The sequence below is a fragment of the Brassica oleracea genome, chromosome C1 (genome assembly GCF_000695525.1).
Source record: "Brassica oleracea var. oleracea cultivar TO1000 chromosome C1, BOL, whole genome shotgun sequence".
Taxonomy (NCBI): domain Eukaryota; kingdom Viridiplantae; phylum Streptophyta; class Magnoliopsida; order Brassicales; family Brassicaceae; genus Brassica; species Brassica oleracea.
Window position 1 is genome coordinate 4,471,746 of NC_027748.1, and position 23,742 is coordinate 4,495,487.

Consider the following 23,742-nt stretch of genomic DNA (forward strand, 5'->3'; position numbering starts at 1 on the left):
AAAAAAAAAAAAAAATGTTAATGGCATTTTCGTAGATAAAATGCAGGTGTGGGGTTAAAATCTCAAAAAAAAAAGAGTCAAAAGAAAATGTTAGTTTTATGTTTGACTCCAAGTTTTGAGTCACTTTTGCAAAAAAACCCTCATCTATTATAAAGGCCCAAACCAAAATTGTATTTTTTTGGAAAAAAACTAATTTAATATAATAGTTTAAATTATATGGTTATGAAAATTATTATTGCTTAGCTAGATTATATAAAGTAGGGTTATGTAAGAAACGGAGTCCGAAGAACAATCTAACATGTTACGAATCCGAACCTAATTTGGTTAAATATCTGAACATAAAATTTTGGTTTCTAGAGAAACGGAACCGAACCTGACCTGAACTGAAGTATTTCGAGTACCAGAATCCAAAATAGAATTATATACCTAAATATATTAATTAATTTAGATGTAATATATAAAAATATCCAAAATATATTAGATATTTAAAGTTGTCTAAAATACTTGAGAATATATACAAATACTCAAAAATAAATGTATAAAATAGCTGAAAAATACTCAAAATACCAAAAATATTTAAAATAATTATTGTTTGTCTATTCAAATATTCAAGTCAGACCAATTTATATGTTAAGTTTATAAATTTAAAGTATATTATGCATTTAAATTTTTTAAAAATAATTTAAATGGGTTATTCGAACCCGCAAAAATCCGAATAGAAGCCAAACAAAATTTTATAAGTATCTGAATGGGCCAGGATTTTTAATTTCGAAACCCGAATAGATTGGAACCAAATTTGATTTGACACCCGAATGCCAACCCTTATAAAGTATTGCATAAATCACTTTATAGTAATGAAGAATATTATGTATTTAATTCACTTCTGTTTGATTCAAACGAATTTTCAGTTTATAGTGATTTGTGGTCATATTTTAGATTGTCAAGATTAGTTACGATGCTTGCATAAAAATAGGTAAATTATTCTGAATGTTATTTGATTTAGGAAAATACAAAGTTATCTCCTTACCGGTTTTTTTTCGTCAATCTGTTTTCATTAAATTTTTAAAGCCCAAAAACTTAGTACATAAAGATTGATGACATACAGCCCAAAAAAATCTCAAACACGTGAGCAAGGATGATTCTACAAACAAAACACATGTACTATTGCAAAATAAATTTCACACGTGACTTCTGATGAAAGAAGATGAATTGCCCAAAAAAGAATTGTGGGTCGCCGGTGAACGTCTTTGCCCTCCGGTCATCTTCTATGGTTACAATCACCAATCTTCAATTGCTTAGAGCTCCAGAAAACAGCAGTGAACATCAACCCCACCTCCTTTACTAAATGTCACTGGATTTAGAGACGCCATCGAAGACCCCTAATCTACTTTTCTGAAGCAAGAATTACCATGTCGATCCCTAACATCTCGATTTGATCAACATGGGAAAACTTACACTCAAATCCGAGATTCACATCAGACCCGAAAGTGAAGATTTACATCCATGTATAATCAATCTCAATCAAGCATAATCAAAGAAAATCGTGATCCTTTAAAGATCGAGTAGTTGTAAAGAGATGCAAAAGTAGAAGAGAACATCGGTAAGACGAAAAACGGAATTCGCGATGGAACATGATAATCCGATTAAACGGAAAGGAATCCGATCAAAATCATCAAAATCGGATTAAAAAAACTTAGCTATCATTCTCTCTCTGTCGAAAAAAAACTGGTTATGTCGATTTAAGTTTGCTGGTTTTGTCAAGTTATAAAACGACGGTGTATAACACTCCATTGTACCGACGAGATTGGTTAACGTTTATTTGGTATAGGAAATGGGTTAAAGAAACTGTAAAACTATTGTGTTTTCTTCGTTGGCATTCCCTTGTAATTATTTAGAAAAACTCAGGACTAATTACTATTTTGTACTTCTGGTTTAATAGTTTAGATAGTTTTATATCAATAATTAATTATATGATTAGTTTAATAAAAAGTATACAATATGTTTAGATAAACCAATTTATTTTTCTAAGAATTTTGAAATTGATTCTCGTGATGACACGTGTCATGGTTCAAAAGTTATAATGTTTTTCTTTTAATATACAGTGGATTTTTTTTTAAAGCTGGATAATAATGTTATTATAACTATGAGAAATATTACAGACGATTCTACCTGTCATATACAGAAGATTACATTGCATATTTGTCGTGTAGTCACATAAGAAAATTTCTTGACAAATCTTCTTACCTTCCTCCACGCGTTTCACTTTCACTATATAAATCTTATTTTGTTCCATGCTGATTACATCTATTTTTCTCCATCACCAAACATCACAACATGGTTCGTTGCAGTAACAGCCTCGTAGGCATACTCAACTTCTTCGTCTTCCTCTTATCGATTCCCATTCTCTCCAGCGGGATCTGGCTCAGCCTTCATGGCAATACGCAGTGCGAGAGGCTTCTCGACAAACCCATGATCGCTCTCGGCGCTTTCCTCATGGTTGTCGCAATCGCAGGAGTCGTGGGATCTTGCTGCAGAGTTACGTGGCTCCTATGGTTTTACCTCTGCGTGATGTTCTTGTTGATCGTCATCGTCTTTTGTTTCACCATATTCGCCTTTCTCGTCACTAATAAAGGCTCTGGTGAAACTATCCCCGGAAAGGCTTACAAGGAATATAGACTCGGTGACTACTCTGAGTGGTTGCAGAAGCGTGTGAACGACAATCATCATTGGAAAAACATCAGAAGCTGTCTTTACGATGACAAGTTCTGTAATCGCTTGGAGATCTTCTCTGATATATATCGTAATGCTTCTGCATTCTCCAAGAAGGATCTCAATTCTCTTGAGGTAACCATTTTTGAAAATTCAGTAACGCTAATCTGATTAGAAAGGTTCGATCATTTCAGAGATATGTAAAGAACTTGTATTTTTTAGGGTTTTACTCTGACGATCCTTTCTTCTTCGTCATGAATCATCTTCTCATTATACTATTCTCTAATTTTTTTGGTTTATTCACAAAGTGTTTATTGATCATTGGTTACAATGAATCTAAACTTTTTAATAATAATAATTGATTGAATTTGACTGGTTCTCTTAACAGTCTTGAGGTAATAATTATGAGTTGTTTTAGGCCAATTTGACTAGAATCTGAATCGATGGGTAAAAAAGATTTTATCCTTTTAGGGATTTTCAACTTAATATTTTAAAATTCTAATTTGTGGATTTCAGTCCTCCTTTCCCAATCTATTGAGTTAGAAAAGAATATCTAAACATTAAAACAAATCACAATGGCTTTCCCTTATTAGAATGTATATGAATCTTGATTTTAATAATATCTTATATATTAAAATAGAAGTCATGACTTCTTTCATGTGTGATTTTTTTTTTTAATTTGGACCATCACTTAGATATCTTATTAAATGTATTTTATTGAGACTAATAATACATAGAATCTTTAAAATACTTTAATCATAATATCTTTTGATATCTTTTCATTTTAAATATAAGTATATTTATTTTAAAATTCTAAAAAATCTGTTTTAAAAGATTTTTACAAGATCTTCATTTTTGAAATTATATTTAAATATTTTCACTAATTTTGAAATTAGTTTGAAATATTATTATACATTAATAAATTCAGTAATCATTTATAAAATGAAAAATAAAAAATTCTGTAATATTTCATATATTATATAATCATAATCAATCATATTAAAAAAAAATTATTATATTGAGCTAAATATAATAAAATTGTATTAAATTTATAAATTTTATATATTTTGTTTTCATAAGTATAAAATATTTATGTTCAAAAATAAAATCTAATACGTTGGTAAGATGTGTTAACATTAGTAAACTATATAATACATGTATAAAAATTAACATGTATTTCTTTAAAGCTTATAATATAAAATCTTTGTAACTACTTTAATCATAAAATATTTTCATTTTAAATATAATATATATTTATATATTATATTTTAAAAATTCTAATAAATCTGTGTAAAAATATTTTGACAATAATTTAACGTATTTTAAGTTATCGTTTATAAATTTAAAAATAAGTAAATAATATCATATTTTATCTACTTTATAGTCATGATCATGTTAAAATAATTTATCTTATTGTATTTGCATTTAGTTATTAAGCAAATTAATATATTCATGAGAAAAAATATTTGAAAATTATTTTGTATTTAATCTATGCTAAATTTTGACCCGTGTTTCAAAGCTGTATTTCTTTTTAATCAGAACTGAAAATACATACGGTTTTAAACAATTGATTAATTATAACATGTAAATTATAAAATTATTGTATTTAAAATAGTTATATAAACATTTAAGTATATGATTAACGTTAGAAGTATATACCACTAATGTTTAAAAACAATAATTTATGTATAGAAAAGTGAAAACAAACATCCGCGCGGTTGCGCGGATCAAAATCTAGTTAATATTATTATGATTGTTTTTATTTATTTGCTTTTGTTGTGTTTACAGTCTGGTTGCTGCAAGCCCTCTAATGACTGTAACTTCACCTACATAAGCCCAACAACTTGGAACAAAACATCAGGAACATATAAGAACCCAGATTGCAACACTTGGGACAACGATAACAATAAGCTCTGCTACGATTGCCAAGCATGCAAGGCCGGTTTTATCGACAACCTCAAGACCTCATGGAAAGTAGTTGCTATTGTCAACATCATCTTCATTGTAGTCCTCATGATTGTCTATGCTATGGCATGTTGCGCCGTCAGAAACAACATGAAAGACAAAAATAATTATGCGTCGTTCTAAAGACTGGGAGTTTGATTTTTCGTTTTATTAGAGTAAAAATCTTTCAAATAATTCTAGAATCAGAAGAAATAAAATATTCTTGAATCAGTTTAGTTGTTGATGTTTTGGATTTCTTCAGTTGATTTATGTTTGGACAGAAGGGGATTCTCTAAATCTTTATTACAGTTTGTTGTGTTTGAAGAATCTTCGATATGAATCTTTACTTCTGAGTTGTTTTTATTGTCCCTCTGTTCTTGATTCGTCATGGCATCTTTTGCTTTACCCCAGAGTACAATGTAAAGTCCCATTATCACACACAATCCTCCGATTAAGCTAAAAAGGATGAAAAAAATATAATGATGATGTTTATTGACTGTAGTAAACTTATATTAAGGAAAAATTATTATTTACCTTCCGGTGAAAATCTCTTCTTGGAGGAACAGAGAAGCCAAGATTGTGACAATGACTGTACAGAGTGGGTTAAACATTGAAGAGAACAAAGGGCCTCTTTTGGATACAACCCAAGCTTGGACGGTAAAAGAAAGCGCTGACGCTACAACTCCCTAACAATCGCATTTCACAACTAGAGCTGATCAGTTTATGTTAATATTATGATTAATAGACTGCTGAAAGTGAAAGAAAATATAACTGGAGAATGTTTTATGTACGTACAGCGTAGAGACATGTAGCAAACTCGGAAAAAGAATGGAGAATCCAAGCGTTTGGGTCTTTCTCAAGGAAGAAAGTGACGACTGCACATTGTATCGTTCCCACTTCCCAACAAACACATCCATGCAGATAAAGAGAGGTGATCTGGGTAGTAGGCAGAGATTGGAACCTAGGGTGTTGTTGAAAAAAAGTTCACTTTCTTGTAAAGCAAGAAACATTACCAAGGACAAAAGTAATGATCTCACTGAAGTTTACCTGAAGTGTAAGCCAAAAAGACCAGCAGAGATTGCTAGAGAACAAGAACAAACAGCCAATCAGTCACATGTTCTGGTCCTTAACATCTCCTAGCAACGATTTCGCTATGGAGAAATCAGATTCTGAGTTGAGAATCTTTGGTCCACGAAGCAGAGTCATGGAGATCGCTCCTAGTTCACATAAGACCGTCCCTGCTATCTTCGCTAAGCCTCTGATATTCTTAATATTCACCTTCTCATATCTAAAGATCAGCAGTAAGTAGTTACAAATGAATCTTGTTTCTCAAAAAAAAGAGATGTATAAATGTAGTTATGTATATACCCGACGAGAAATGATATTAGGAAGGTGACAGCAGGGTTGATGTTACCCATGGCACTTCCCATCGACGACGAAGCTAAGTAAAGACCTTCAAAATACAGATTCTGATTGATTGTAATGCTGCAACAACAACAAAAAAAAAAGAGTCCAAGATTCATCAAATTAAAGGTCTTAAGAAATAAAACACTAAATACACTTACCCTATAAGCGAGACCATGAATATTAACGAAAAGCTCTTTAGATCCAAAGAAGATATCTTCGATTTTCGCCTAAAATCCAAAAAGACATACACATACGAATTAGCAAGAACTAGTTACAAATTCATATCCGGATATAGAGATAGATATGAGAGTTTTGTAACCTTGAGAAGTAGAGAAATGGGAAGATGCAAATGGTGGCCAAGGCTTGCCTATAGAGGATAAAAACTCGAGGGCTTGTTCCATGAACCAAAGTAGCTCTCGAAGAAAGAGTCACTCCTGCGTAACAGAGTTGCAGCCCAATCATCGCCATCACCGGCTTATACTCCTCTACCTTCCCCATCTCCTCTCTCTCTCTCTCTCTTTAGATGTTTATGTCATGAAGTATACACTACTAGGACTATCTTGCTAATTATATAACTATAATCATCCAATATAATAGATTAGATGCTAAGAGCATATTATTATACCAAAACGATTCGTTCGACAATACGTACTTCTTTGTCTAGTGAACAGACCTTAGACGAGACTAAACCAGCTCAGCTAGTTTACCGTGTATTAACTCGTGTTAAAATTGAACTTGTACATAAGTTTACAATCGAACTTTGGTTCAATTTTTTTTTTGGTAAAAAATTGGTTCAATTTGTTTCTGGTTTCTAAGTTTTTGTCACGGCAACAATGTGTTTTATGGTTTTCTTGGTTTGAATCTTAAATAATCTTCCGAGGTTAAACTAAGTCTTAGTACAAGAGATCCGATCATCTTAACATGACAGCTTTTTCCTGACGTAGTTTTAGGATAGTGCAGACGAGTGAGTCGAGTCCATGAGTTATCACTAATTTCTTGTTTTTTATTGTTTCTGTTTGATCAATTGTTATAGTCGTGCCAAAGTGCAGGCGCTTATTTAGATCTCTCTAATAACAATATCTGCTTCCACGGATCTAAAAATGAATTAAATTAATATTTAAGTACAATATTTATCGTGGAAGATATATTTCCAACTGGCCATTCTTTAATTATATTTTCACAACCTTCATTTTGTCAAATTTGGTGAAATTGCATAAGAGCAACACTAATCTCATTTCAATCTGGTCTATGACCTCATATAACTCTAAATTTTTGTTTTTCCTAATTAACTTGAAACTGCGAGAAAAACATGTAAAGTTGTTACTAGTGAATATAGATTTTGACCCGAGTTTAAAAATTACAGGAATATTTTTTGTTTATCAAAAATTATATAGTATAGATATAGATTTTTGAATTTCAACCTGATCTGAAATTCGAATACATTGCCATTAGACTATGTTTAAGAGATGCAAACAATTTTTAAAACTAATATAATGATCACATGTATTACTAACAACCTCTCTAATAGATAGAATAAATATTCGACCAAAAAAAAGATGGACTAAATGAAGACCCAACCTTCTCCAGTCGATGGGATAATCATATTAAAATACACAGCATGTGAAAAGGGGACTTGTGAGGTCTGAAGCCTTGATCACTAACAAAAGTTTGCACATGGAAGCAATCAGTTAACTAGGCCCATATATAATAATATTTGCAGGTCATATATATGCATGGTATGATAACCGTCTCAAAATTGTTACATTACCATACAATTACCATATGTCTAACGGTCTCATAAATTTCAGATGACTTGGGTAAACGACCCCAAGTCAACCTTTTTGTTAGCTTCCCTTAACAAGAAAAGATTCGTAAATGAAGACATCCCACACCTTCAATGTCGCTTAATAACGTTTACTAGTTTTAAATCTCAATAATTATCATTAAGGTTCAGCTCTAAAAGCTTGTTTTTAACATGCTCTACGACCATTGTAAACATTCATGTGTCAGTTCACCAGTTTACATATATAACTTATGATTACATGTATATAATGGCATCATTTTGTTGCTTAAAATGTATAGCTTCATAGTCAAGTATCAATTAAGCTTTTTGACCTTTCAAACTTCACCTATAAACAACTAATTTAAGTAATCAGGGAGGGAGAGTTTTTACTTGTCCTCGGAAGCGTACGGCAGAAGCCCCTGCTAATATTCCCTTGATTTAAGGGGACATTAAAAGGAGATTATGTTTGTTGATTCTAGATTATACCCAAAGCATTATCCAACTATATATTAAAAGAGAAACAGTTATATTAAAAGAAATGTTCGAATACAAAAACAATCTTATTTAGTGAGAGAGTGAACAGAACTGAATGGGTCCGTCAGTCCCTGGTGGACAAGGGTCCCTCCATGTGTGCACATGCATTTGCGGTGGACGCGTGCGTGCAAGAACGTTGCCCCTCCCCCAGTGGCCAAGCTAAGGGAATATGTTAGTATTAGAGTGGCCCAACAAAGGACACTTGACCCACAAGATTATCAAACGTAAGGACAAAAAAAGTCAGCAGCTTCTCAGTCGAGGAAGCAAACGTGAAGGCTTGTATCGGCTAGAGAATTCTTGAGTTTTACTCATCAAGACAGCAGTGTGCGAGTGATGTGATATGGCATAAGAGGTTGGGGCATCCTCATCGACAAGTTCTTCAACTTTTATCTACATCTCAAGCTATTTCAGTTAATAAAGTCTTGAAAACTATGTGTGAGTCATGTCAGTTAGGAAAGTCTCTAGTTCTACTTTTGAGTCTCAGAAACCACTTGAAAGGATTCATTGTGATGTATAGGGTCATGTTCCTGTAACTTATGTTCAAGGTTTCAGATATCATGTCATTTTCATTGACAATTTCTCAAGATTTGTGTGGTTATATCCTCTTAAGCTCAAGTCTGATGTTTTCACTGTATTCAAAGCTTTTCAAAGTTTGATTAAGACTCAGTTTGGACAGAAAATACAAATTTTTCAGAGTGATGGTGGAGGTGAATTCGTTAACAGTCAGTTCTTGAAGCATTTCTCAGAATGTGGCATCAAACGTTACATGCCTTGTCCACACACTCCTCAACAGAACGGTCTTGCGGAACGGAAGCATCGACATCTGTTAGAACTGGGAAGGTCAATGCTATTTGAAGCTCGTCTTCCTCATAATCTCTGGGTGGAAGCATTACAGCCAACTTCCTGACGAATCTACTTCCTACTTCAGTGCATGACAAAACAACAACCCCTTATCAGAAACTAAATGGAGTAGAGCTGGTCTACACAGCATTAAGAGTATTTGGTTGTGGGTGTTATCCCTATCTGAGACCATATGGTCAAAACAAAATTGATCCAAAGAGTATTTTCTGCGTGTTTGTTGGATATACAGAGAAATACAAGGGATATCGATGTCTTCATCCTCCAACTGGCCGAGTATATATCAGCCGTCATGTTGTGTTTGATGAAAACAGATTCCCATACGCTGATGTCTACAAGCATCTTCTCCCTCAAGCTAGCACACCTCTACTCTCTGCTTGGTACAAAGGTTGTAATGATTCTTCTGAGCCTATTCTTACAGAAGCAGAAAGCTCAGGAAAAGAACCAGTTCTCTCTGGAAAACGTCACCAACAACCTCAAAATCATCAACTGGAAGCTAACTTGCCGGCTCTAGTGCCGTTTCTTTATGTTGAAGAAGATTTCCCTCCTCTCCCTTCTCCAGATAATCAACAAGCTCCATTTCAGGAACCGGTTCAAGCTCAAGCTGAAAACTCACATCAGATGGTCACAAGAGGAGAAGTTGGAATTCGTAGACCAAATCCTCGTTATGTACTTCACACTGTCAAAGGAGTACCTAAAGAACCAATGACAGTAGCTGAAGCTCTTCGACACCCTGGCTGGAATGCTTCAATGGGTGAGGAAATTGATATGTGTAAGGAGACAGGAACATGGAGTCTGGTCCCAAGACTGAAAGATACTCATGTCCTAGGATGCAGATGGGTACATAAGACAAAATTGAATGCAGATGGTATTGTGGGAAGGCTTCGATCAAGACTAGTAGCGAAAGGAAATGAACAAGAAGAGGGTGTTGATTTCCTATACTTATAGTCCAGTTGTGCGAACAACAACAGTCAGAATGGTTCTTCATACAACAACAGTCCACAAGTGGGACATCAAGCAACTTGACGTCAAAAATGCTTTCTTGCATGGAGATTTGACTGAAGTGGTTTATATGAGACAGCCTCCAGGGTTTGTAAGTAAGGAGTATCCAGATCATGTCTGTCTACTACACAAGGCGATCTATGGCTTAAAACAAGTTCCTCGTGCTTGGTTTGATAAGTTCAGCTCGTTTCTGCTGGATTTTGGGTTCATCTGTAGTGTTAAGGACCCATCTTTATTCATCTATCGTCATGGTAGAACTCAAATCTTCCTTCTCCTATATGTGGACGATATGATCTTGACAGGAAATGACTCGTTGATGTTGAAGAAGTTGCTTGAGTCTCTCAGTAAAGAGTTCTGCATGAAGGATATGGGTCCATTAAGCTACTTTCTCGGTGTTCAAGTGCAATATACACCAACAGGACTATTCCTCAATCAAGAAAAGTATGTGTCTGACTTGCTAGAAACAGTTGGGATGCTTGATTGTGCTCTTATGCCTACTCCCTTACCGCTGCAACTTGATAGAGTGCCTCATCAAGATGAATACTTCAGTGATCCTACATACTTTCGAAGCTTAGCGGGCAAGCTTCAATATCTCACTCTGACGCGTCCGGATCTCCAGTTTGCTGTTACCTTGGTGTGCCAACGTACGCACAAACCAACGATGGCTGATTTCTATATTCTGAAGATAGTACTCCGGTACATCAAAGGCACCATTAACATGGGTCTGCACTTTTATTCAGATTTGGATTCTTCTCTCAAGGCATTCTGTGATAGTGACTGGGCAGGTTGCGGTGAAACAAGGAGGTCTACGGGAGGTTTATGCACACTTATAGGCGCAAACCTCATATCTTGGTCAGCAAAGAGACAGGATTCAGTTTCAAGATCATCAACCGAAGCTGAATATCGATATCTTTCTGATACTGCTGCGGAGCTTTCTTGGATTTCAGTTCTCTTGAAGGAGCTTGGGTATCAACAACTGAAGCCGACAGAAGCATACTGTGACAATCTGTTTGTTGTTCATCTAACGGCTAATCCCGTGCTTCACAATAAATCCAAGCACTTCACAACGCATTATCATTATGCTCGGGAACAAGTTGCCAAAGGAACTCTGATCGTGAAACATGTTCCTGCAACCTCTTAACTTGCTGATATATTCACGAAGTCCTTACCACAAGCTTCCTATTATCACCTGCGATCCAAACTCGGTGTTGTGTGTTCCCCCACCACGAGTTTGCGCGGGGGTATTAGTGTGGCCCAATAAAGGACACTTGACCCACAAGATTATCAACCCAAACCCATTATGAAGCCCAATCAGAAACAAGACAAAACCTCAGCGGTATCAAACAGAGCACCTAGAGAGCACCTATGAGCTGCGCAAAGAGTACGGCAAAGCAGTCCTTACGTTTGCATAACAAGTATGTTGCTTTGACCGTTGCCAGCTACTGAAGTCATAGCTGGCTTACGTCCAGATCATTCCCCATGTCTTTATATATGATGTAAGGAAATAATGTAAAGGTTAAGCAAAGATAATAAAAGTATTTTCAGAAATCGTTTCTCTGTATTACCTTTAGTTAGGAGGGTCAATTCATAATCAACATATAATATATGGGTTAATTAACTAAGTTTTTTTTTTTGGAAAAGGGTTTTTAATTAACTAAGTTTTGCACTATTTTCCCAAATTTTCAAAGAAATACACATGTAACTGACCCGCATGCTCCAAGCTGGCTCCGCCACTGCCCCCTTTCACCTTCACAACGTCGTTTCAGTGTGTGTTTTTTTCTGTAACGCCAGTGTGTTTTATTTTTGAATATGTATGTTTGTGCATCCGAACGTTAAGTTAAAGGATATAAGAGCATCATTAACCCAAAAACTCATTTTGGGTTTCTTAATAATTTTTAAATATTAAATGTTACTTAAGAGACCTAATTAAGAGACACAAACACTTTTATGCTCCGATGGGAATCTCTTATTTAGAGGTTCTTAAAAAAATAAAAACATTTTTACAAAAATTTATTCCAAAGCCAAAAGGAAAGTTGAAAATGTTATGCACAAAGTGATTATAATCCTAAGCCTAGTTAGGCAACAAAAACTATGAAGTAAAAAACAAAAATATGAATGTGAACGGCGCATTCCCCCAAAAATGAACTTGATCCATGTATACACAAAGGCTCTAGATTGTTCTCCCACTAGAGATAGATAAGATGATGATGGATGATCTTTTCATTCAGTCTAAACGAAGTTAAGTTATCAGTTTTACCTTTGCTTGCTAATACTCAGGACTGTACAAGCTTACTAGATGTTCTTCCTTAAAGCTCTTCCCTGATTCATGCCATCTCAACGTTCCAGACGAAGCTTGTTCCTCTTCCCTCGTCGCATGCAGTATAACTGTTCCCTAGACGTGAAAACCACATGTATTGTAATTGTAATTGTTTATATAAGGAAGTTAAATGCTGCTCAAAATCTCACAGAATAGGAATTAAGAAACATAGCTTTTGTCGACTATGTTACCTGGTAATTTCCAAGGGTAAGAGTCTTGAAACCAGCTGCGCAATAATCAAAATAATAATTCCAAGTCCTTATGAATTTATCATCAAATCCTAGAACCATGATTTGCCTGCACAAATATAGTTTTCGTGTGTGGAAATGTTATTAACCAGAATGAAACAAGAAGAGAAAACAGAGGAACTTAATTGTGTTAACAGCCAGGGAAAAAGAGAGTTGCTCTTCTACCAAGATATAATTCTGTCGTGTTAACAGGTTCCCCATGATGGGCTCTAAGATCTCAGAAAGAACTCCCTAAAGCAAACACAAAGGAACTTAATTGATGGTACAAAAAGAAAACAAAAAAAAACAAATGATTCTGGTACCTTGTCATAAGAAAAAGCTCTTTCTCTGAGGACATGCCTTGCTACAATAGGATCAGAGATGACAACAAAGGACCAAACGCAAGTTTATACACTCGTCCATTGACACCTAAAACGTCACCCACAAAACCAAACTCCATTACTAACAAAACAAGTCTCTTACTTTGTAACCATATCTCTAGATTGAAGCAGAGAGCTTCAAAATCTTCATCAATCGATAACTAATTTAGAAACTACTTAAAAGTTATACACTTCAAGTTATGAGTATCAGAGTTTTAATCAATCGATTCTACATCATTCTTTCCACAATAACACACTGATGATCCATCGAAACTTATGAAATCAAATGAAATGTTTACAGAATTATTTAGAAGAAAAAGATCAAGTTTTTGATCCATTAGGTCCATGGAAATCACAATTACATCTCTAGTGTTTCGAATTAGAAGTTAGAACAAGGAAAAGAGTCCCTTCATGTTGTGTGAGAGATAACTTCCATGACTGGAGACTTGAGTTGAGGAGAGAGAGGTGATAGGAGAGGTCGCCGACGAGATCCACCGACGGAGACGGCGCCGAGGAGAGCAGACACAGAGTGGAGAGAAGCCGCGAGGAGAAGATTCCAGAGAGAGAAAGCAGAGAACGATCGGGTTGAACCAAACCTCTCCCATTTGTGGACACATGTCTCACAAGAGACGTCGCTTGCTTCCCTTAATTAAGAGACGTGTCTTCTGTTTTATCTATTTTTTCTTTTTTTAAAATCATAAATAACCTAAGATACCCAGTTTAAGACTTGCGTTAACGGTGCTGTAAAACAATTTCTCGTATATATTTGCCTGTACGATAATATTTAAATCAAATAAAATCAGATTAGATTAGATGGTGACGACATGAGATGGTGGGCGTGTAGAGTTCGGAGAATGATTGTGGAAAGGTTTCCGTAAATTGCGGAGGTCCATTGGATAAGAAATTCTCGCGTCCACGATCCACGTTCGATGTATTTTGTTGGAGAAAACTTATACTTTGATAATGGTATATTACTGCAAATTTTATGAATGTACATCCATCAATATCAATATCATTCATGTGTAACGTTGTACAGCGTCTATCAAATCATTTTTTTCGTTTTCTAGATTGAATTGCCCAAATAATAAACCGATTTGGTTATATATATATCTTTAAATTATTATTGCTTTTTTTCTCTTTTCGACCAGGCTTTCCCAAAGTTTGCGGGTCGCCACGTTTCACCACTAAAACCATTGATTTTCTTTGTTGTATATTTATAAAAAGTTGTAGCAAGCACAGATAATGTGGTGATGTTAATATATATACGTTTATATTTGATACATAGCAGGGGCGGAGGCAGATAATTTTTTTGTTGGGGGCACGAGTAAAATTAGTCAATGGATCAAACGTATATTTGATCAAAACAATGGGGGCGTATTAATTTATTCAGTAATTTACATGAAATTTTAAAAAGTTGTTGGGGGCAAATGCCCCCTTCTCATACAATGTGGCTCCGCCACTGATACATAGTAAGTGAATTGATCACTATTTCAAGAAAATATGAAGAAGTGATTCACCGTATAACACGGGCTGGTGCAGTTGCAGCATAAAGTTTTCAATTTTTCCTTTTTATTTATGCAGAGATTATTAATCTATAATACACAAATTATTTAATCACTATAATAAGACGTCAAAATCACCAAAGCAATACAATTCTTTTTAGAATAAGTTACAATAATAGTTTTTTTTTTTTGAAAAAGGGCTAAGTTACAATAGTTTCAGCTATAAATTCACTATAAGCTCGTTAATTAACTAGTTAAAGAATATAAATACATTTAATTCATGGATAATATTTTTTGAACTTTAACATGGATAATATTACTAGTCTTGTAACATTATATTTGTTTGCGCATTTTATTTAATTTGTTATGATGGACGGATCTTAATAATTTATAAATAAAAGAGTTAACCGACGTAAGTGTATATATATAAACATGGATGGATGCCTCAATCTACGACATTGGAGAACTACTACGAATTTCTGTTTGTGCACTATATTTTTTTTTTGTCAAACATAAGCTTCCATTTAATTAACCCAAATCCATATTACATTACTATATAACTAAACGAGCTAGGCTTGCTCTTGCCAAAGAGTCCGTTTGAGAATTTTCTAACCGAGGAACAAAAGAATAGAAAATTGGACAGAAGAGAGTGGTAAGGTTTCTTATATCGGTAAGGATACATGCGATCTCATTCAAATCCGGCCCTTCACAAAGGGTAGAGATGAGGACCTGAGAGTCCGAGTAAATGTGGATGCTTGGTAAGAGTAAGTCTTTGGCCTGCTTGAGAGCATCTCGCATAGCTAGTGCTTCTGCTATAAGCGCTGAGCCAACATATGTCCTGTTTGAAGAACCGCGACAAAGAACTGCGCCTTCTTCGTTCTCGATGATCCATCCCATTCCTCCTGTTTTTGAGGATTCCTGCCAAGCCCCATCGATCCAACAAGAAAAAGAATGCTGACTTCTACTATTTCCTGGGGACCCTTTTTCTGCGCCTTTTTCTTTCCCAAGTTGGCGTCCTCCCAAGCTCGAGCTTCAGCGACTGCCTTTGAGATGATATATTCCACCTGAAAAGCTTTTCCTTCAAACACAAGCTTATTTCTTGTTGTCCAGAAATTCCACAAGAGCCAGAGAACTAGTGGAGATGAGACAATTCCAAGCGGGGGGAGAGCTGCTCGACTGTTTGTGCACTATATATTAGCCACTTTTTCTTATTAATAAACTTAACACCACGAGGTTTGGTGGTCTAATGGTAGATGATTCTGGTGAATTAAGCGACTCGGATTTTTCATTACGCTTTATCTCGTGACCACGCAGATATGATATCATACTTTTAAATATTCGGAGTGTAAATCTATGCGTGAACTGTAACACATTTTTAGAAATTAGTCAGAATATCCATTTAGAGATTAGTTTAGCCCTTTTCATGGACCTAGATACCTCAAAATTAAAAGACAACATTGACGATGTCAAAAAAACTTTATCATTAACCAAAAAATATCGGCATTAACAAAGATAAAAAAAAAATTTGAAACAGCATAAACATATATCATCACAAATTTTCGGCGGAAACAAATAATAATCGACAAAAGTTTCCTAAATTATAGGGTAATACAAAAGGGTACGTGGGGCCATACACAGCATGTGCATGCATGTGCTTCTCTATCTCCAATTGCCCCACCATTTTCCCTCTCCTTTTGAAACAAATAAAATGGTCCATCTTCTCCTTTCTTCCTTACCTCTCTGTCTCTCTCTCTCTCCCCCTCTCCCTCTCGTCAATTTCAAGAACTCGTGAGGTGACCGCAGATATCCTCTAACTAATCTTTGAAACTCAACCAAAAGAAGAAGAACAAAAATTCTACAAAAAAGGTATTTGTTCATGTCTCTTTCTATTTTGATAAGGAACCCTAAACGGAATATAAATATATATATCATGTGATTATGATTTGATGTATATTACATGTCTCCCTTTGATGCATACTTTGACCTATAAAGGCAACATGGATGAATTACTTTCTTATAATTTGTTTATTTTTTGAAAAGAATTATTCAGAATTTTGAGTATTAATTAATTTTACTTGATTAGGATTTAAGATGCAACCCACGAGCTCAATGAAGGAAGAATTCCTACAGAAATGGCAAATGGGCCTTCAGATATACCGTCCTTTGATAGACAACACCAGTGTCTCCGAGAGAAGGAAAGCGATAAAGCTCTCTGCAGACGTTGCAATGGCATCTCTAAGGAGAGGAACAACTTGTTGGAGCCGAGCCCTAATCCAGAAAACTGCCACCGAGGACAATTTCCTCGTACGTCAGATGCTCTCTGGTATCAAAGCGGAAACGTTAATCAACAAGAAGTTGCCTAAGGTTATGTGTCATAGAAAGATAGTGAGAAGAAGCAAGAAGATCTTGAGGAGGAGGAAATCTAGATCAGCAATCGAAGAGGTCGCAGCAAAAGCTAGGAAGCTCGTCAACAAAAAGACTCAAGGATTAAGAAACGTTGTCCCCGGTGGAGAGTTTATGAGCAATGACGTCTTGCTCATACAAGAAACCTTAGATTACATTGTCTCGCTTCAGACACAAGTGAATGTCATGAGGAGTATTGTTGATGCTGCTGAGGCCGGAAGTGAACGGTAAATGTTTTTTTTTCTGTGGAGATAATTTGTGAAGCATGATACTGATCGGATGGGATGGGTACATTGCTGGTTGATAGGACCGCGTATTATTTGGGGAAACTGAAATTGCGATCGAGGATGGATAGAATTTTATAGTAAGTCGTATTGTACAAAACATAATTTATACACGCTTATGTGAATTTTTCTATTTCCTTAATGGCGATTTTAATTGAAACACTTTACCCGATACCCGAAAAACCCGAACCGAAATCCGAACCGAAGTAGCAAAATACCCGAACGGGTATTAAGTTAGCAGAGATTGGATATCCGAACCCGAACGGATAATATCCGAACCCGAATGGATATGCGAAGATAACCGAACATATATATACTTACCGTTATATTTCTAATTTACATCTCTTATTTTTAAAAAAATATTTATATTGATGTTACACATACTTTAAGATCAAAGTATATATATATATAATTATGGAGAAAATGATTTGATATTTATTTAAAATGCATGTCAAACTTTTTGTTTCATGTATTAACAAAAGTTACATTCAAAGTTTAAAAACAATACCCAAATTAATATCTATTTGTTATTGAAATATTATCTCCAAACCTATTAAACATCCAATCTATGAAAATAAAAAATCAGTTAAGTGAAATCTATATTTTTAAATACAAGAAACTCAAAAAAATGAAAAAAATAATTTTTTTTCTTTTAAAATCTAAATATCCGAACCCGATTCAAAATAACCGAACACGAACTAAAAATACCCGAACCCGATCCGAAGTACAGAAATACCCGAACGGGTTCTCTATCCCTATACCGAAATATCCGAAAATCCGAAATACCCGACCCGAACCCGAACGGGTATCCGAACGTCCACCCCTAGTAGTTCGGTTGCATTTAATTTACTGATATCATTTTGGTATATTTTTATGCTTCGATTGCTTTTCTTGGAAATATTATAAGACATAAGATTCAAACCACGATTTTAAAGCAAAAAAAATTGATCAGATTTTAACTTACTAGAGGAAATGGTATTAGCTCATATGAGTTGTCACTATAAGAGTAAATTTGACTTGTTATGAAAGGTTATGTTTCAGCTTTCAAAAAGGATAGTAGCACGGGACAAACAATAATTTCAATTTCAACCTGTGAAAGAATCAGTTATTTGGCTTTTATGTACATACTCCATGTTCCATCAATCAGCCTCAATTAATAGGGAAGAAATGACAACGAGAAAATCCAAAAAACATACATATTCTTCCATATATGTGTATGCATTTGATTCTTAATTAAATCTTCAATTTAACTTTGCTCAAATCTTTTCAGCTAGAGTGTAGGTAACATTTTCACTATAGAGTATTGGACGAAAATTAAATAAAAAGATTTGGATGTCCATATCATATTACCCTTGCACATTTTAAGAAACATGTGTATTTCTTGTTAGGCCCAGCAGCCCAGTTAGTCACTGATTGGATTCTTATGTATTCTGTTAACAGTTGGACTCTTGTTAACCAGTCCAACTGAAAATGTCCATACACACGCACATAGAAAACGAGGACATGTAGTCTTCTCCTTTTACCGTCTTGTGGAGAGACGTGGAGCAGTGAGTTCTGATCTATGTGATATACATAATATACTATGTACTGGCAATGGCATATGGTCCTATTTGAAAATATATTGTGGCCCTATTTGAAAATATATTGTGGCTCATGTGTGTAAATATTTGTTTGAGACGATAGTATATCTCATATAGACCCACTCGAGAACTAAATGAAAGAACCAAGACTCACTTTCACAAAATAAAGGCATCTCACTAAAACTGAAAAGAGGCTATAGTATATAACTTTTTTTTACACTATAGTATATAACTATATAATATATGTTCACTTATTCTTCTTCTTCTTCTTCTTTTCAATTCAAAAATGAGCTGAATTTATTCGCACATAACCCAATGTTATTAAAACTAGTATATGTCGTCACGCAATAAAGACCAAGTGACTAGTGGGCATGTAAGCCAACTGCTTCCATGGCCATTATTAATTCACCAATTAATGCGAAACTTATTCATTCAACATTAAAACATATATACGTATATCATACACACCCACATTTTAATATAGAACGTATCACAAGAATCAAAATGTCACTCTTTTGTCGTATGAAGAATTGCCTCACTTCAATGCAACTGTCTTTACCACCACACCAAATTCTTATCTAATGCTCTATAAGAAAGAAAAATCCAAATAAACAAAGAGAAGATTATTCCTTCAAGATTCTTAGAATTATCGTTTGTATCTCAAGTGAAACGTATATGATTAATTGGTTATAGTTGTTTTTTAATTAGACAGAAAATATATTAGTAACTGTTCTGCTGAACAGATTTTGTTGCTGCTGGCTAAGCTAGTATGATTTTTAACCTAACAAGATATTTAGTTGTTGCTGACTATATAGTCATAGAGCGACTTTTATACGGTTTCTTCAACAAACATTCAAATGGTTTAGAATCTTTGGCAATTTTATTTTCTGTCTCTAATTGACTAATACAATCATTTCATTACATTTAATTGTGTCGTTTTCTGGTTAGATGGGAAGCTTTAATCGACAATTAATTGTTTTGGGCCAAATAATTAAGAACTGGAAAAGATTTGCAAAAACATGACGCACCAAAATGTTTAACAATCTATGCCTAACAATATTTATATTTCAACACCACGTTTCTACAATGATTCATCTGTTTTTGAACATATGGGGACTAACACAAAATAACAATCGAAAAAGAAATTTAAATGTGAAAAAAAAAAAAAAAAAGATATAGAAACTAGACATCAGAAGCAGAAGAAGAATGGACAACCCTGTTTTGTCTCCCTGCAAGCCAAAGCATAGTCCTCCTAGCAAAAGATGGTGTTTTCACCTCCAAAGATGATGCATTTTCGACCTTTTGATTATCTTCCTCACAACCGTTCTCGCTTTTCGCATTCTCTTTCGGGTTTGATAACCCGAAAGAGAATGCTCTTCCCGGAGACGACGAAGAAACCGATGAACTATCTTCTTTTCCTTGAACCTTACCCTGACTCTCCCTCTTACCCCTTAGCCAAATTTTTGATACCGAAAAGCTCTCTCTTTCGACTACACTCTTCTCGGTCGCTTCTTCCATGATCCTCATCGAGCCGCTCCCATTAAACTTCAATCTCCCACTTGGATCAAACCCGCATTCGGACATAGCGGTCCTGTGGCCAGGCAAGCGAGGGTTCTTGCCTGACACTTTCTTGGTTGAAACATGAACCTCAAGAGCGGTTTCTTCATCCATAATATACTCATATGATCCCATTGAAAAACATCTCCTTTCATCTATAATGCTGCTAGTACCAATGTCATTGTTGATATTACTTCCTTCTCCAACATCTGTGTTCCTAAATTTCCCTAGCTTAACTGCAAAGGGAACAACCTTTTCGACCGAACCACCCAGTTCACCATCTTGGTATTGATCTTTACGACCCGAATCAACACGGATCGATCCAAGACCATTGCCCAGATGAGAACTGGATCGTGAATGAGCATTAGGCTGCACATCATCAGCACCACTCGCACCCACACAAGCTGCACCATCTCTATCCCCAACAATCTCTCTCGAGCTATGATCACTGGCCGACTCAAGGACGAGGAGAAAAGAGGGACGAGGATCTTGGCGAGGAGAGAGGTCGGAGAGGAGACTCGATCTGCACAAGGGACAAGTAGAGTGAGAGAGAAGCCACGTGTCGATACAATCCATGTGAAAGGCGTGGCTGCATTTAGGCAAAAGCCTGAGCTTGTCCTCTGTTTCGAACTCAGAGAGACAGACCGCGCAATCGAAAGGGTAGTTCTTGAGACCGATGATGGATTTGTAGTGGAAGACAGGTAACGTGTCGATGAAGGATTGGTCGACTCCTGAGTCGTGGAGGTGGAAAAGCTGTTGAAGCTGGCCTTGAAGAGCAGTGACGTTGTCGAAGTAATCTTCTCTGTCTCTTCGACGCGGTGTGAGGAGGAATCTGACTAAGAGATGAAGGAGACCCGAGAGGAAGAAGATGATGGAGAGGATTATGATTATCAGGAGAATGCTCGGATTGATCCTGCTGTTAAAGTCGGAGTTTGTGTTTGGTCGGATGGTTATTGGTGGTGGTCGGGGAAGTGATGAAGGAGAGAGGAGATTCTGAGTTGTTTTGATTTCTGAGAAAACCCAATTCATATTTTCCCGAGAAAACTTCATGGGTTTGCAAGAAAGAGGAGACTTGAGGGGAAAGAGTCAAGCTTTGTTGTTGTTGTTGGTTTCAGACATGGAAGCTCTCAGAGGAAGAAAGAGAGAGAGAGCTGCCCTGTTTTTCTTTTTTCTTATGAGATTTGTTTTGTAAGAGGAAAATGATGGAGAGAGTTATGAATAAGAGAATTACAGGTTGGATCATTGATGAGGACAGGAGAGAAAAATTTCATTTAAGATTTTTTAACAGTTACACCAAGAAGAGTGGTGCCTCTTGAATCTCCAGACTTTCCGAGACTGTAATTAATTGATTATAAAGTTCAAGCAAAATTAATTGATTATAACCTCCAGACAACATGCAAAGTCAATCAAAGATTAGTTTAAAAGAAGAAACAAATCAGAGGTAATGAAGCAAATTAATTAGTAAATGATTTTCCATGAATAATATATTTGTGATCTCACCAAATCCCATGCATCCCCATTTAAATCAACAAGACAAAGAACACCACCACTAACTTCACGGGTATTTTCAAATACATAAAATAACAGTTCATTACTTGTCTTCATATACAAATTAAATAAATAAATAATAGTATCATGAATATAACATGACTCCTATTTTTTAGCTAGACAACTAAATCCCAAACTATTATTCCCATTTCAAGATTGAACTTACTTATATATTTATTTTGTATTTTATTTTGTATTAACAAAAGAAAACATTTTATATCTTGCATTATTGTTTTTATAAAATTTTGGAAAAATGGAAAGTTCAGGAACGGAAAAACAGGACAAGAGGACACGGAAGCGAGAAGCAGAGAGCAACTCTGTTTATCGAGATTTAGTGGGGTCCAACTTATTAAGTCAAACCAGAAGAAAACACTTTCCTTTTCCTTTTGTTCATTTCTTAAAACTGTTTACACTATATTTTAATTTTACACAAAAACCTATTTCAATTTGTTTACACGAATCTCTCAAAAGGCTGTTCTAGTTACTAGAAGTCTACAAATAGTGGTATTATCTTTTTGGAGGCAGTGGGTTAACTTTTAACTCTGCTGAAAAGGAGACTGGTCAGGGACGAAACAAGAGATCAGCATTATGAGAAGGTTCGATGCCTTTATGTTATGACTCGAGGTGAAATTTTTGTCCTATCTTATGCACTTTAACCAGTAGTAAACATATTTCCCCCAAAAAGTTCAAAAGAAAATACTATTTGTTTAAAAATATAATATCAAATATGATTATCTACTTGAAGAGATAATGTTTATCTCTTATTTTGTCTTGTAGTTTGTAGTCGGTTAAATAGACCGACCTCTTCTCCTTATAAATACCTTTGTGCTCTCCTTTGTTATAACAGATATATGAAAAAAGGAAAAAAATCAATCTTATAACTCTCTCTCACTCACATCTCACGTCAACTCTCTCTATTTATTACTCAGAAATAAAACTATATAGAATAATACTTATAAACCTTCTATCTCGGTTACTATTATACAACACGTTATCAGCACGAGACCCTGACCAACTGAGGCTTATCAATCCGAAAGTTCTTAAACCAGCCGAGGTAATGTTTAAATTTATGTATTTCAATATACTTAATTTATTTAAATTTTATTATTATTTCGGAGTGAGAGGCTAGACCTTCTCCGTTTATTTTTCGGAATGATAGGCGCTGCCTTCCCCGACTGATCGTTATGGTAGGCTATGCCTTCACGATCAGAGAAACACGTGGTAGGCTTTGCCTCCGTGAATAAAAAGAAAAAGTCAAAAATTGTAGACTAAGTCTCCTCGGACCTTGAAATAAGTAAAAGTCAAAATGGTAGACCATGTCTCCTCGGACTTTGAAAAATGATCAATATGGTAGTCTATGACTCCTCGGATCATGTGGTAGGCTGAGCCTCCCGATTTTATTTATGCTATTTAAATTTTTGCAATTTAAATTTATGCAATTTAAGTTTATGCTTTTATTTTATGTCTTTAATTTTTGCATTTAAATTATGCATTTAAATTCCCGTTTTTACTATATTTATAATATTATTCTATGAATACAGTTATCATGTCGAATTTGACAAAGCTCGAAATTAATGCCCTGGATATTACGGGAAATAATTATATGACCTGGGCAGTGGGTGCAAAGATGCACCTGAGAGGAAACGGGCTTTTGGAAACCATCGATAGTTCAAAAACGGTGTCGGATGAGAAAAAGGCTAAAGCCAT

The 23,742-nt window shown here is 35.1% G+C and overlaps 3 protein-coding genes and 1 pseudogene across 3 annotated transcripts; 2 read left to right on the top strand and 2 right to left on the bottom strand.

Moving 5' to 3' along the window:
- Positions 1–2,271: 2,271 nt before the first annotated feature.
- LOC106298627 (tetraspanin-9) lies at positions 2,272–4,849 on the top strand. Its single transcript, XM_013734767.1, has 2 exons — positions 2,272–2,844; positions 4,498–4,849. Exons 1-2 carry the CDS (start codon positions 2,335–2,337, stop codon positions 4,795–4,797), a joined length of 810 nt encoding a protein of 269 aa, XP_013590221.1. The 5' UTR covers positions 2,272–2,334; the 3' UTR covers positions 4,798–4,849.
- LOC106298616 lies at positions 4,836–6,558 on the bottom strand (annotated as a pseudogene).
- A 9,828-nt stretch (positions 6,559–16,386) lies between these two features.
- LOC106344865 lies at positions 16,387–17,436 on the top strand. The gene is made up of 3 exons (XM_013784164.1): positions 16,387–16,529; positions 16,747–17,293; positions 17,374–17,436. Exons 2-3 carry the CDS (start codon positions 16,755–16,757, stop codon positions 17,429–17,431), a joined length of 597 nt encoding a protein of 198 aa, XP_013639618.1. The 5' UTR covers positions 16,387–16,529; positions 16,747–16,754; the 3' UTR covers positions 17,432–17,436.
- Positions 17,437–20,013: 2,577 nt separating this feature from the next.
- LOC106300826 (RING-H2 finger protein ATL13-like) lies at positions 20,014–21,781 on the bottom strand. The gene has a single exon (XM_013737103.1). The coding sequence runs from the start codon at positions 21,535–21,537 to the stop codon at positions 20,113–20,115; it is 1,425 nt and encodes a 474-aa protein (XP_013592557.1). The 5' UTR covers positions 21,538–21,781; the 3' UTR covers positions 20,014–20,112.
- Positions 21,782–23,742: the final 1,961 nt, after the last annotated feature.

What these genes read in the sequence shown, in the direction of transcription:
- LOC106300826 (XM_013737103.1), bottom strand. Translation starts at nt 21,537, where the DNA reads ATGAAGTTTTCTCGGGAAAATATGAATTGGGTTTTCTCAGAAATCAAA.
- LOC106344865 (XM_013784164.1), top strand. Translation starts at nt 16,755, where the DNA reads ATGCAACCCACGAGCTCAATGAAGGAAGAATTCCTACAGAAATGGCAA. An exon ending in GCTGAGGCCGGAAGTGAACG is followed by an intron (nt 17,294 to 17,373) that starts GTAAATGTTTTT and finishes GCTGGTTGATAG; the next exon opens with GACCGCGTATTATTTGGGGA.
- LOC106298627 (XM_013734767.1), top strand. Translation starts at nt 2,335, where the DNA reads ATGGTTCGTTGCAGTAACAGCCTCGTAGGCATACTCAACTTCTTCGTC. An exon ending in AGGATCTCAATTCTCTTGAG is followed by an intron (nt 2,845 to 4,497) that starts GTAACCATTTTT and finishes TTGTGTTTACAG; the next exon opens with TCTGGTTGCTGCAAGCCCTC.